Consider the following 15,460-nt stretch of genomic DNA (forward strand, 5'->3'; position numbering starts at 1 on the left):
TACAAGATCATCAGGTTGGTCACAGTCCCTGTCTCACAGGTCTCTCAGTCTAAGATGGAGGGAAATGTCACCTCCTTGAACATTAGTGAGGCTTTATCAAGTATTTCCTTGCTGTTGTACTTCCTTTAAGGAAGTTCTTTTACTGACAGTTATATGCCTCTGAAGATAATAGAAGCTTTTGGTGGTTGAAGTCCAGACTGCTGAGCTAAAGAACCTGTTCCATTAAAGCAGGCACTGGCCAAGCTTCTAATGGGGTTATTTTTGACTTTGCCGCATTCCCACAAAGCAAGCAAATTTTCGACTTTTAAGAAACCTTGTCCACAAAAAGCACATATCGGGCGGGGGCTTAGTGGTTAGAGCGTGGGCCTGAGGTTCTAATTCCATCTCTGCCACATGTCTCCTGTGTGACCTTGGGTAGGTCTCTTAACCTTTCTGGGCCACCTGTAAAATGGGGATTGAGACTGTGAGCCCCACATGGGACAGGGTCTGAGTTCAGCCTGATGAACTTGTATCCACCACAGCATTTAGTACAGCGTCTGAAACACAGTAAGCACTTAACAAATACCACAATTATTATTATAATTATGAATTAATGGTATTTAGCACTTACTATGTACAGAGCACTGTACTAAAAGCTTGGGAGAGTATAGTACAACAGAATTAGCAGGCACGTTCACTGCCCATAATGAGTTTAACAGTCTAGAGACAACATTGATTCTCTCCTGGACTATAAGGTCTAACAATAATAACTGTTATGTGTTGAGTGCTTACTATGTGACAGGCACCGGGGTAAATGGGGGTTAATTTCTTTCGAGAAGCAGTGTGGCTTAGTGGAAAGAGCCCAGACTTGGGAGTCAAAGGATGTGAGTTCTAATTCCGCCTCCGCCACTTCTGTGCTGTGTGATCTCGGGCAAGCTATTTAACTTCTCTGTGTCTGTTACCTCTTCTCTAAAATGGGGATTAAGACTGTGAGTCCCACGTGGGGCAACCTGATTACCTTTTATCTACCCCAGTGCTTAGAACACTGCTTGGCATAAAGTAAGCGCTTAACAGATACCATAATTATTATTATTATTATAATCAAGTCCGACAGAGCCCCTGCCCCTTATAGGGCTCACAGTCTAAGGAAGAGGGAGACTAGATTTTTAACCCCTGTTTTTCAGATGAGGAAATTGAGGGCAGAGAAGTAAGTTGCCCAAAGTCACGAAGCAGGCAAGTGGTAGGGCTGGGATAATAATAATAATAATTGTAATAAGGGTTTTTTATGGTATTTGTTAAGCACTTACTATGTACCAGGCACTATATTAAACTCTGGGGTAGATAGAAGCTAATCAGGTTGGATATAGTCCATGTCCCACATGGTGCTCACAGATGAGGTAACTGAGGCAGAGAGAAGTCAAGTGACTTGCCCAGGATCATACAGCAGACAAGTGGCGGAGCTGGTACTTGTTAACCAGTTACTCTTTGCTAAACAATGTACTAAGTGCTGGGGTAGGTACAAGATAATCAGGTCCCACGTGTGGCTCAGAGTCTGAATAGGAGGGAGAACAGATATTGAATCCAGATTTTGCTGATGAGGGAACTGAGACACAGAAGAAGTTAAGTGACTTGTCCAAGATCACACAGCAGAAAGTGGCTGACTTGGGATTAGGACCCAGGTGCCTTGATTCCAAGGTCTGGATTCCTTCCATTAGGCCATGATGCTTCTCTAGGTCTAATAATATCTAGACTAGACTGTCTAGAGAAGCACGTGGCTTAGTGGAAAGAGCATGGGCTTTGGAGTCAGGGCTCATGAGTTCGAATCCCAGCTCTGCCACTTGTCGGCTGTGTGACTGTGGGCAAGTCACTTAACTTCTCTGTGCCTCAGTTCCCTCATCTGTAAAATGGGGATTAAGACTGTGAGCCCCAGGTGGGACAACCTGATTCCCCTATGTCTACCCCAGTGCTTAGAACAGTGCTCGGCACATAGTAAGCGCTTAACAAATACCAACATTATTATTAGACTGTAAGCCCATCAATGGGCAGGGATTGTCTCTATCTGTTGCTGAATTGTACATTCCAAGCGCTTAGTACAGTGCTCTGCACATAGTAAGTGCTCGATAAATACTATTGAATGAATAATATCTAGTAATGTTTCTGAAGTAATAGCTCATGATTGCTGTCCCTATGACTTAACAAAGCTACTCTTTTGTGTAATATTTGAAAGTTAGCCATTGTCCCCTTCACCCGTAGAAAAAGCTGGAGATCAGTTGCTTTGGGTACATCTTGTTACCTTTCTCCCCCTCCCCTACTCCTGTCCCTAACCTCCCAGGGAGAAAGGAAAACTGGGATTTTATGTAGGTCATGGAGCAGAATAGTGATCCAGTTTGGCTTTTGTATTCCTTAAATGGAAAGGCTTCAAACACTTCGGGGTAATTGCTACTCTCAGCAGAGCACACTACAGATCTTTGTTCTTAAATCAGTCATGGGTTTTTAAGGCCTTCCAGTCATTAGGGATAGCTAAAATATGCACCAGGGTGGTTTAGTGGGTGTACCTCAGGAGCCCTCCTTCCCCCCCATTACATGCTGATTAAACCTCCAGGTATATTCACCAAAGCCCAAACCCACTAGTCTTAATATTACTGCCTCCTGGAGATTATTAACATGACTACTCCTCTCTCCTAATCTCTTGACAGGGAATAGCTAACTCATTAATGATGTTAATTGCATAGCTCTTTGCAGATATTAAAAAATTCTCCTAGTAATAAGACATTACTTCCTTAAAGCCGAAGGGAGTAGGACACAGCTGCTGTCTGCTGAGCCCGGTTATCATCGTGTGTCGAAGTGAAGGGAGTTTCCACCTCTGCTACGCTATTACTACACTATTGCTCCTCTCGACTTTTGGATTTTTATTTAAAGCCCCACAGGGAAATCATGTTGATGTGCCTGCTGTCACCCTTGTTTTTCTCTAAAGAGACCGAGTGTAGAGAGTTTCCCAGTGAACTAAACTACACAGAATTTCTGATGAAGCAAAAGCCGTGCGTGATTACTGTTTACCCCTATTCCTTTTTCACTTATTACATAAATTAGGAGGGTTGCAATTTGGGCCATTCTTATTCATTTACTACAGTCTGTGGTAGCAAAACCTATCGTTTCACTTTCCCCAGGCTTTCCTCCAAAGTGTCAGCATTCCAATTCTTAATATTCATGAAAATATACATGGACTGAAAAAGTAAGCATCCTATAAGGCTCGGAATCTAGACTCTAAAACAAAAATCATCGGAAGGCCATGGAAGAACCCATGTGAATTTTGTGGAAATACCACTCAATCCTGCTTTCCCTGTTTCCCTTTCAGGAATGAATGCCGCTGTCCGGGCTGTAGTTCGAATGGGAATTTATGTCGAAGCCAAAGTGTATTTTGTGTATGAGGTGAGTGTGCAGTTTATCTCTTCCTTCTCAAATCTTGTTCATCCCTTTTCTCGTCAGTGCCTTTCCTGGGCATTTGAGGCTAGGAGTCCTCTTAGGTGCAATTTGTCTGGGCTTCTTTATGATTTTGGAACTTGGTCCTGTGGAAGAAAGTGTACAAAGTCTTTTTGAGATAGCTGAAATTCTCTCTCTCGGGGATCTTGTTATCAACTGACCGAGGAGTATTAATCATAATCAGAAGGATTGTGCACTTTGGTCCTGTGACAGGTAAGCAGATAGGCTTCTTTGTAAACCGTTTGAGAGGAGAATTTCTTGGGGAGAGAATTGGTACATGGAATGGCGGGAAGCAAAGGTGCGGCGGAGAAGGGCAGGGGTCATGTGGTCAGGGAGAACTGGTCTTTAATTCCCATGTGGGTCATCAATTTCACTCTGATCATTTGTGAATGAGAACTCTTGACCAGTGCAAAGCTGAGGTTTTTCCCAGGTTTTTTGAATTCCAAAACTACATTTGCAGGGTTCCTGCACCCCATACTCTCCGGGATGATATGCTACTGGGAGTCAGCATGGTTTAGTGGAAGGGCACCCGTCTGGAAACTGGAGGACCCAGGTGTGAATCCAGGCTCTGCCATCGGCAGGTTCTGTAACTGAGGAATCAGTCAAACAATCTATCAGTGGTCTTTACTGATCGCTAACTCGACGCAGAGCACCGTACTAAGCTCTTGGGAGAGTGCAGTGCAAGAGAATGAGCAGATAAGTTCCCTGCTCATCACATTCTTACAGTCTAGAGAAAAGCCCTGCAAAATGGAGACAGTAATCCTTGCCTTCATCCCTACCTCACAGGTTTGTTGTGAGATCCCAAATGAGATAAATAATGTGAGTGTGCTTCTTGACAAAAGGAGCTATAAAAAACCAAGACATTATTATTAGTAGTAGTAGTAGTAATATGCTTTCAAATTTAGAAGACATTTAACTCTGCTCTTTAGTAGATTTCCCTGAGTCACCCTTCCTAATGGTTAATAGCCCAAGATTGTTAACCTGTTCAGTCATTACTGAGTTATTAGCCCTTTGAATGTGATGATTTTATTGTTGAATTTTTTTGTGCTTTTTGTGGAAACGGTGTGGTAGGAATACTAACCGAAGAGCAACGGTGTCCTTCTAGCCTGTTCTGTCTCGTTCACACTTGTAAGGTTTCTGTATAAATCCCGGCAGTCTGACCCGGATACATTTTTAGCTGGCGGCATGTTTGCGAGACACATGTTTGGAGTTTCTGCCAAGTGACTGTTTTGGTGCTGCATTTCAGGAAGCGTAGAGAGGATTCTCCTTTCAACATAACTTGTAGTTAGTTTTTTTCTTTCCAAAGAATCCTAGGAATTCCTTGGAGGAACAACTAAGCCACTCCACCCTTAATTTAGAAGAAATGATTTGCAAGTTCAACTGTCCTGGGATGTTTAAAGGGTAGAGACCAAATGATAATGTGTCGTTGAGGGCAGAGATTATGGCTACCAATTCTGTTGTGCTTTCCCAAGCACATAGTACAGTGATCTGAACGCATCAAGTGCTCAGTAAGTATAACTGATTGATGGGTTTTATTTTCGCTCACAGGTCTGTAATACCTTATGTAGTATTTGCGATTTAATTATCTTCTTTTGAAAGTTCTGTTGGTTATAGCTTCCCAAACCTTCCCAGTGAAGCAGGTTTCCGTAGTGGATAGATTGCCGGTCTGAGAGTCAGAAGGATCTGGGTTCTAATTCCAGCTCTGCCATTTATCTGCTGTGTGACCTTGGGCAAGTCACTTCACTTCTCTGTGCCTCTGTAACCTCACCTGTAAAATGGGGACTAAAACTGTGTTCATCGTGATAAGCCTCTATCTACCCCAGCGCTTAGTACAGTGCCTAGCACATACTAAGAGTTTAACAAATACCATAAAAAAAATTGGGACTTGGCAGGACAGTTATTCTGTGTTAGTGCCTTGCGTATGGGCATATTACTGTCCCCAGAAAACATAATTAATAAAATTGCAGTGTAATAATTTTTTGATGATGTAATGACCTTTCTCATTTAAATTAGTTAATGAAACTGACCAATGATCTTTCTCACTGAAGAAAGAAAAATCACTAATCAGTTTCATTTTTAATAATGTGTGTATTGGTTTGAAAAAAGCCTTGAAGACTGTTGAATGGAAAGCATGATGATTCGGGGAAAAAAGGGTCACTGATCAGTTTCAGTAGCTTGTTTGTGTATTCATTCTAGAAAACTCAAATGGTTGAATGGGTCATCTTTTTTCAATTTAAAATGATTTTAACCACTCCCAGCTTTGATGTGTTTAGCATGCTTGGAACCTCTGCCTCATTAAAAGGAAAAAGGTGGTAGATTTCATGCTTTATATTCCCAAATCCCACTGCTCAGAACCTCATGGGAAAAATGCCATACTTAGCCATCAGATTTTCACCTCACTGCTTTTCCCCAGCTCTATATTGCAAAGCAGTAATGACCCTTCTCTTTGCCTACTCCACCCTCCCGTCACTGCAGTCGTTAAGGCCATAATATTTTTCTGTTCTTTGCTGTGCTTCGCCATGGAGTAAAAGCTGTGAAACCATAGTGGGTGGGAGGAACATTTTTGGAGGCCTTACAAGGTCTGACAAGGACGATGTGGTTATCAGGAAGTCAGCTTAAAGCTGTAGTTCAGACCTGAAAGGCCAGAGGGCTGCTTAAAATCAGGGTTGCTAGCTTGGGGAAAGGGAAAAGTACAGAAACCAAGGTTTGAATGAATGTTATTACCTTCTCCACACGGGCTCAGGCCGTGAGAGTGTGGATCCGGTCTGCTGAGTGGTTTGCATAAGTGGTGGTGAGGAAGGCTAGGGCTGTTGCCTGTCTACTTGTTTTGTTTTGTTTATCTCCCCCTTCTAGACTGTGAGCTCGTTGTTGGATAGGCATTGTGTCTGTCCGTTGCCGAATTGTACTTTCCAAGCGCTTAGTATAGTGCTCTATACACAGTAAGCGCTCAATAAATACGATTGAATGAATGAGTGAATGAATGAATGAATAAACTCCTGTGCGGGCAGCCTGTCCTTGAGGTCCCGCCAACCTTCCCCACCAGTCCCCCTAGCTGAATTTGTCTGTTAAAGTGTGATATCAGAAGGTGGAGAGGGTCATAAATATCACTTGAAACCTGGACCCCTGTATTCTTTCCCAGAAAATGTGCGACATGCATTTGAATACTATGTGCATATTTTACTATGGAGAAGTGGCTTCATAGATAAAGTGGGAGTCAGGCAAGCCATGTGTCAGCTATGTGACCTTGGATCAGTCATTTCACTTCTCCGGGCCTCAGTTCCCTCATCTGTAAAAAGAAGATTAAGAGTGTGAGCCCCATGTGGGGCAGGGACTGCATCCAACCTGATTAACTTGTATCTACCCCAATGCTTATGTGCCTGGCAATTAGTCAGCATTTAACAAGTATTATTATTATTATTCAGAAATAGGCATGTCCGCAGAAAAGAGCCTAAACTTCAATAATGGCCTCTCGTTTTGTTCCTTTGGGGTAAAAGTGGCCTAAAAAGGATTCCTTGGCTGTTCCCCAAAACTGAGCAAGTGTTACAGGGATAGAAGGACCCAAAAGGGATCACTCTAAAAACTCGGACCTGGAGAAGGTTGGGGTGGGGACTGTCCTTGAAGCAGTTTCTCCTGATGTTTTCGATAAAGACTGCTGCACTTAGGAATAATGAGCTTTGTTTCTAACAGGAAGGAATTGGGAAACATACCATTCCAGCTTGGGTTTGATATGGTAGATAACTAAACAGTAGTACCAGGCAAACTCTGAAGTGTCTAAATTAGGTAAAACACAGCTAGTCATATACAAATTTTGTAAATAACTATGTCTTTGGAAGACGTGGTTTCGCGTCCAAAAAAAAATAGGTCTGGTTGACTGGCATTCAAACAAAAGTTTTCTCATAGTCTGAAATGATCCGGTGAGACCTCATTTTTGGAAAAGGATTCCTCAACCAAGAGGAATAAAAATAGAACCCAGTGTACACAGTAATGTTAAAAGAGAAAAGGGCCCTCTAAGTGGTTCAAGTGTATGGCTGAGATGTGAAAGTTGTCCTGAAAGGAACAATTTACCAGAGGGAGCCTCTAGGTCCATATTGAACCAATGTGTGAACAGGAACCCGAAATAAAGAGTGAGTTTACCAGGCAGCACTCTGATGTGCATGGGGATGTTTGTATGTTTGTCAGATTCAAAGGTGACACTCCTCATGGTGATCTTATTCAAGCAAGTGGTTGCCACTAAAAGACCCATGTGCTACTGAAACTCATACCATACTTCTCCATAAAAGGAGTCTCTCTTTGCTCTCTGAGGGGTTTGCCACTTGTAGCGCCTGGTGCTGCTCGTTGATTTGTCTCTTGGTTTATTCTGGTATATCTTCAAGAGGGGCAACTTCTCTTTCGACTGTCACATGCCGGGCTGGTCCCTGTGCCACAGTTGTCTCCGTGCCGTCTGCTGCCGCGCCACACCGTTTGACATTTGCTTCGCTCTGTCTTTAAATTGTTGGTTCAGCCCTCGCTCTTTGGGTAGGCCCCATTTCTGTCCACAGTGTGACACATGTCAGATATCCTGTTACCATCCATTGCCGATGAATCCAGTGCTGATGAACTGACCGCATTCAGGACTTCACTGTGCTGATCTTGGCTGGCGGTTTGATGTTGAGGGTGGCTAAGGAGGGTTGCTGATAATGGCAGCACCCCCAGGACCCCTGGGCTAGAGGGAAAGTGAGCTCACACCCTGTGTTGCCAGTAGATGCAGGTGGTAGATTTATACACATACATGATATATTGCAGCTGCCATATTGCCCTGAGCCTGGAACCACAGAGAGAAGTCCAGGGAGTCGTGTAATGTGGAGCATGCTTGTCCCAGGGAATTAATGATACTAATTATGGTATTTCAACGCTGAACCAAGTTCCAGGGTTGATAAAATATAGGTAGATCGGATGCGGTTCCCGAGCCACATGAGACTCACAGTCCGAGAGGAAGGGAGAACGGGTATTGTATCTGTATTTTGCAGATGAGGTAACTGAGGCATAGAGAAGTCAAGTGACTTGCCCAAGGTCACAAAGTAGGCACAAGGTGAGATGGGATTAGATTAGAAACAAGGTCCTCTGAGTCCCAGACCTGTGCTCTTTCCACTAGGATCACTGCTTCTCACTACTATGCCTTCACCCCATATCTCCTCCCAGTGAGCCCCCAAACAAATCCCCATTGGCTTGTCAAGGGTAGCTCCTTCTCTGTTTTTCACAGACATCTTGCACATGGAAGATGCTAGTTATTGAGAACATAGGCAAGGAGAAACTCAGTAATGATAATCAAGTCATCATATTTATTGAGCACTTTCTTTGTGCAGAGCACTGTTCTAAGCACTTGAGAAAGTAGAGTGTAACAGAGTTGTCAGACAATTTTCCTGCCCACAACAAGCGTACGGTCACTTGACAGTAGAGCATCTTCTCACAAGGCAGAAAAACATTTCCTTAAATCAGCTCATTTACAATCATGCTAAACTATGAAATAGAGGTTGGCATTAGTCCAGTTTTTCTGAAGTTAAGGCACAAAGAACTTCATATCTTGATCTAGGCTCCAATTGCTCTAATCACTGTTATAACTCTTCTTCCCTATTTTTCACCCTTCCCAATTCTACTGAAGCTCATCCTGCCACTGCCCCCCCGTGTGATAACAGAGATTGTGTCTAATCTTTGTCTTTTTATGGTATTTGTTAAGTGCTTACCATATGTTCAACTCTATTCTAATCTCTGGGGTAGATAGAAATTAATCAGGCTGGATACAGTCCCTGTTCCATGTGGAGCCAACAGTCTAAATAGAAGGGAGAACAGGTATGGAATCCCCATTTTGCAGTTGAGAAAACTGAGGTTCAGAGAAGTTAAGTGACTTGCCCAAGGTCATAAACCAGGTAAGTGGTGGGGTAAGGGATTAGAACCCAGATCCTCTGGCTCCCAGGCCTGTGTTTAATCCACTAGGCATCTTGCTTCTGATTTTACTGCTTCTACCCAGTACTCAGTGCAGGGATTGGGATATAGTAAGCCCTTAACATGTACCAGAATTATTATTATTATTATTGTTGTTATTACAAAACAATGAAACTGAGGTTGGCTATTTTTTTTAATGTTTCTTTCACTTTTATCTACACACACTGTGAAGAATTTAAGTCAGAGACACAAAATGAAATATCTTGCCATGTGAATGAGAGCAGGGTGAGAGATCTTGCAAGTTAGCCAAGACAGATTAACAATAGAGAAGCAAAAGCAGAGGTGATTGCCTAAATCTTACAGAGTATAAAGTTTAGAGTTGGCTGAACTAAGGATGAACCTTGAACAAAAGGGAGATACAGCTGTCTGAACTTGCTGTTGCTAAGAAAAAGAAACCTGTGAGGATAGGTGAGATTTTTAGATCAGAAATGAGGGCCAATCCATACACAGGTGGTGAAGTATGTTTATTTGGGGTATGAGATAATCCTGGTAGTGTCCTTGTTGGTGTCCATGTCCTTGATAGGTGCACAAAAATTCGTGATTTTAAGCTGCATCTGTTTAGGGTTCTGCTTATTAGTATCAAGAAATTAACAGTGAAATAATAATATAATCTAACCTTGGCTTCACTGACTCTGGCCTCTCCTTGTTCTCCTATCTCTGCCTGCTCATTCCCAGTCTCTCTTGCCGACTCCTCCTCTGCCTCCCACCCTCTAACTGAGGAAGTCCCTCAAGGCTCAATTGTGGATCCCCTTCTATTTTCTATCTACACCTACTCCATCAGAGAATTCATTCATTCTCGCATCTTCAACTACCATCTCAATGTGGATGATTCCCCAAATTATATCTCCAGTCCTGACCTCTCTCTTCTCCAGTCTCGTATTTCCTTCTGCGTGTAGGACATCTCTACTTGGACGACCCGCTGATACCTCAAACTTAACTTGCCCCTAACAGAACTCCTCATATTTCCACCCAAACCCTGTCCTCCCCCAACTTTCCCATCCCCCTATTTGGGATCACCACCACCATCCTCCCTGGCTCACAAGCCAGTAACGGTGGCATTTTCCTTGACTCATTCAACCCAGGTATTCAGTCCGTCTCTAAATCCTGTCGGTTCTACCGCCTCAATTTTGGCCAAATCCATTCTCTCTCCAACCAGACTGCTACCATGTTAATCTAAGTGCTTATCCTATCTTACCTTGATTAGTGCATCAGCCTCCTTGCTGACCTCTCTGCCTCCCGTCTCTCCCCACTCCAGTCCATACTTCACTCTGCTGCCTGGATCATTTTTTAAAAAACAGATCTGTCCACATCTCCCCACTCCTGAAGACTCTCCAGTAGTTGCCAATAAACCTTTGTATCCAACAGAAACTCCTTACCATTGATTTTAAAGCGCTCAAACAGCTTGCCCCCGCCTATCTTACCTGCCTTCTACTACAGCTCAGCCTGTTCACTTTGTTTCTCTAACAACCTATTTCACTCTACATCAGTTTTATCAGTCTCACTACTGGCCCTTTAGCACATCCTCCCTCTGACCTGGAACTCCCTCTCCCTCACATATGACCGTCCCCTCCCCCCCCACTCTGCCCACCTTCAGAGCCATGTTGAAATCACATCTCTTCCAGGAGGCCTTCCCGACTAAGCCCTCATTTCCTGTACTCCCTCTCTAATCTGTATCGTTCTTGCTCTTGGATCTGTAACCGTTAAGCACTTTATAGCCTCCCCACCCTCAGAACTTAAGGACAAATATGTAATTCTTTTAAATGTCATTCCTCCCTTCTAGACTGTAAGTTCCTTGTGGGCAGGGAATATGTCTACCAACTCTGTTCCTTGTGGGCAGGGAATGCGTCTACCAACTCGGTTGTATTGTACTCTCCCAAGTGCTCAGAACAGTGCTCTGCACACAGTAAGTGCTCAATAAATACCACTGACTGATAGAACAGGACCCAACCCTAGTGGACCGAGAATACTTAGGGACTCAGCTAGGCCTCATGTGGATATATTTGTGTTTGTCTTTATGTGACTGTATGTGAGTTCCTCAAGACGAGAGACTGCTTTTTCGAGGGACTTGCCTTTTTATTTCTCACAATGCCTCATACAGTGCTCTTCACACAGTAGGCATTCAGTTAAACTGTTGACTGGCTGGCAGTTATTTGAGCTGACTATCCCCTTTGTTCTCACTTCTCTTTTAGGAAAACAAAGACTTAGAAAAGACAGTCAATTAAAGGCAGTTTCTTAGTAACTTAGAGGAGGTACTCAAGTTAGACCTCTTAAACAAACCCCTGTATCCCCAGGGCAGGGTGAGACCCAGAAATCTCTTTTACCTCCTAAATCCTCCCAGGAGCCACACTTTGCAAAGTATGAGGAAACTGTTGGTTTTGGACGGATTCTGTCAGAGGAACCTGAGGCAGTCTCCTCCTCTGACCTGACCAGAGGAGTCAAGGGAACCACAGGGGCCACTTTCACTCACTTATCGATGGCGTTCCCTGGAACCCATCGCTAGACCATTCATTCCACTCAATCGTATTTATTGAGTGCTTACTGTGTGCAGAGCACTGTACAAAGCCCTTGGGAGAGTACAATATATTCAAGCGCTTAGTACAGTGCTCTGCACACAGTAAGCGCTCAGTAAATATGACTGAATGAGTATATGCCATCTAGATATGTGACATGGGGACTAGTTGAACACGAAATGCTTTTTCTGAGGGAAGAGTTTCCACTTCAACCAAAGTCTCCAAATCTAGTGACCGTATGCAAGTTGGCATCTAGAGAGAATGGAGATGAGATTTGTCATAAACTTAATTTTTAGAGGCTCTATAAAATAAAAACCCTAAACTGGATATTTATCTGGCCAAGAGCCCATGGTTCTGAAAGAAGCAGTGTATTTGAAAGAGAAGATTGAGTTATAGTTATTAGTGCTTTTTAAATGCAGCAAGATTTGGCCCTAGGAGATTATGAGGTTTTTATATATTCAGGATGAGAACATTCAGTAGCTTCCTTTAGTGGAAAAGTAAATGGGAAATAGAAGTTTTCACCAAGCCTTTTCCAGTAGTAGTAATAGGAGAAAAATCAATCATATCTGAGTGCACTAGGAGAATCAATTTGGCTTAGTGGGAAGAACAAGGGTCTGGGAGTCAGAGGACTTGAATTCTAATCCCAGCTCTGCCACCTATCTGATGGGTGACATTGGGCAAGTCACTTAACTTCTCTGGACCTCAGGTAAAACTGATTAAATTGATTGTGGATTAAAACTCTGAGTCCTATGTGGGTTATGGACTATGTCCAACTTGATTGATTCATATCTACCCCATTGAGTAGTACAGTGCCTGGCACATAGTAAATGCTTAACAAATACCATTTAAAAAGAGAAAGTTATGATAATCCACCCTAAAGTCTTATCCCAGAAACTCACATAAAATTTAAAAAATTGGATTGTAGGTGTGACAACTCAAGACCCCCAAAATGGCTTCTGAAAATAGGGCTCTTTATTACTTTCAAAGTCCTATTTCCTAGTTTTTGACTCAGTTGCATGGATCTATAAAAGGTTTTTGGGATTCCCCACCCCCAGTATTTTAATGTTGCATTATTTAAACATTCATCAATGTAAAAAGATTTCTAAAATTTCATGTTATTTTTCTCCCTCTCACAGGGTTATCAAGGTATGGTGGATGGGGGAGACAACATTGTTGAAGTTTCATGGGAAAATGTTTCAAGCATTCTCCAAGTGGTATGTACTCCTATATTTTGTGTTATGATTTCTCTTATTGATCACCGCAGGGAACCTGGATAATTAGAGTCTAAATTCACTCTGGCTACAATTATCCAGGTATTACTTTGGTCTGAAGTATTTGGATAATGGAGATCAAAGTGCATTTTGGGGCCTTGGTTAGGCAGATGATTTACATCTGCACAACTACTGGCCTGTGTTTGTCTTTGCATAAACCTGTTCAATATGACCCTTCAGATATTCTTTTAAAAATTTTTTTCTTGCCTCTTCAATATTTAAAGAAAATGGAAATGCCACTGAATGTTTTGAAGTGACCCACAGAATTTTAAACTTCCTTTTAAAAGAAGTCTCAAAAATAATGAGAAAAAAATACTTTAAAGAATGTGGCTTAAACTTATATTAGCTGCCAAGAAGCTGAGGTGTTCTTTTTAAAAAAACAACACTTAATCCAGTTCTGTTCTTATTGTTGCTTTTTGAAGCTAGAGGGAGGCAGGCTCAAGACATATAAAAGGAACACTGATTCTTGTAGGGCGGTAAGCATATGGGATTTATTAGGAGAGGAAGGAGGGCCGGCAATAAACGTCAGTTAGGTTTTGGAAAAAACTCATGTGGAAGAGGTCCATCATGTTAGAGGAAACAGTTTGGCATGTTAGGTGGTTTATCCCCAAGAAGATGGCCACCGTGGTTCTCCCCCTGTCATTCCAAGCATTGTTTGATATCCAACCCTTCCTATTTCCTTCTGCTGCCACTACTGTTCACCGTTGTTTCCATCATGACTGATGATTCTGAAGGATTCTTTAGTTTCCATTGGAACAGGATCTCCAGTTGCATAGTTTTCTCTTCTTTCTCCTTTCTGTCCATCCCTTGAGAACATTATTTCTTGGCACCAAGTCGAGAAATCCATGGGAATGGTTTAGAACAGGAAATTCTGGGGCCAGTAGACTTCTTTAATGGTGATACAAAACCACTCCACAACCACATTCAGATTTCAGTTGGTTCTACCTGCCCTTGTAACTAAGAGACGGGACTCCCAGCTTCAAGGAATACAGATGATCAACAGGAGCTAAGAGGACCAATGTAAAGAGCAAGTTGTTTTAAATCTGGCACCCCCTGTGAACCTCTGGAAAACCTTATTGAAGAGGCCGGTCAGGCTAGATGCAAACCAGTTACTTGGATGGCTTAATTTTCTGGAGAGCTGCCAAGGAGATTGTCTTTCGTAAATCTCTACCACGGGGTATGAAGCTTTGCAGAAATGTTAGCACTCAGGCCAACTCCTAGGGGAAATGTGAAGACAGTACCTTAGTCACAGAGGAGAGAAGAATTATCTATTTAGTTTGAGTCGGACTGACTTTCAAAATCAACTTCGGGTAACCGGATTGGCTAACGGTGTCAGTCAAATTTACTGGAGAATGGCAAAAATCTTTTGCTTTACTTTGTGCTTTGAAGACTGTCTTAATGTTTGTGGCTATTTTGAAAAACCTAATGTTCTTTAAAAGAAAGAGAAAACAGAAGTGTAAAATATTGTCAGTTTTTTTAGGTCTTACTGTTCCACATGTGGTACATATTTATATTACTGTATTTTTTTCCTAAATTCCATCTCTTAACCCCTTTTGTGGTTTTGAAGAAGGTTCAGAATATACTTTTTTATTCCTTAGCCATACGATCCTGTCCATGTCTACGCCAGGGACTAGTCATATGCACCCTTTTGCATTTTCAGTAGAAGCATCTTTGCGAGATAAACTCGATGGTCAGAGTCACGGGCAGGAACTTAATGTGCTTGGGTTGTATTGTCACAACTCTCTCTGCGTTCGACCCAGGAACTCCCAAGTTGGATTCATTTTAGCGATAGCCTCACTCAGACACACAGTCCTGGGCCTCGGGCAACCTCTGGGCTGGTAGAAGGAGTAGAAATAGAAAGAGTGGTAGTGGTGCCATCAGTCCTGACTGAGAGCTTGGATTCATTTTTCTCCAATTAATTAGTCTGTTGCTTATCAGGGAGACCTAGGTTCTGTCAGGGAACTCCATTCTGCAGTATCTTTTTGGATTTAGAAGAGAGCATTTTGCAATTCAGTTAAATGCCCTGCACTTTGCATTCGGAGTTTACCTTTGCTCTGCAAAATCAAATCTATTTTATGATCATTTTATTACTCTTACCAGAAAAGGAAAATCCTCGATAAGGTAATGATCTGCTGCTGTTGTTAACCATCATTAAAGTTTCATTTGTCACTGCACTTTTTGACCCTTAGGAATAGTCATCTCAGACTTGCCCACTAGGCACCCCCAGATTATCTAGGTGTT

At 42.5% G+C, this 15,460-nt stretch overlaps 1 protein-coding gene across 6 annotated transcripts in view; it reads left to right on the forward strand.

Moving 5' to 3' along the window:
• LOC100080281 (phosphofructokinase, platelet) overlaps window positions 1-15,460 on the forward strand; it is a 63,077-nt gene that overhangs the window by 10,646 nt on the left and 36,971 nt on the right. For all 6 annotated transcript variants that reach the window (XM_039913899.1, XM_029077873.2, XM_029077876.2 and 3 more), the window contains exons 2-3: window positions 3,335-3,408; window positions 13,085-13,162. In XM_039913899.1, coding sequence (XP_039769833.1) covers window positions 3,335-3,408; window positions 13,085-13,162 — 152 coding nt within the window. The remainder of the gene's footprint in view (window positions 1-3,334; window positions 3,409-13,084; window positions 13,163-15,460) is intronic.

This window comes from Ornithorhynchus anatinus, chromosome 13 (assembly GCF_004115215.2).
Source record: "Ornithorhynchus anatinus isolate Pmale09 chromosome 13, mOrnAna1.pri.v4, whole genome shotgun sequence".
Classification (NCBI taxonomy): domain Eukaryota; kingdom Metazoa; phylum Chordata; class Mammalia; order Monotremata; family Ornithorhynchidae; genus Ornithorhynchus; species Ornithorhynchus anatinus.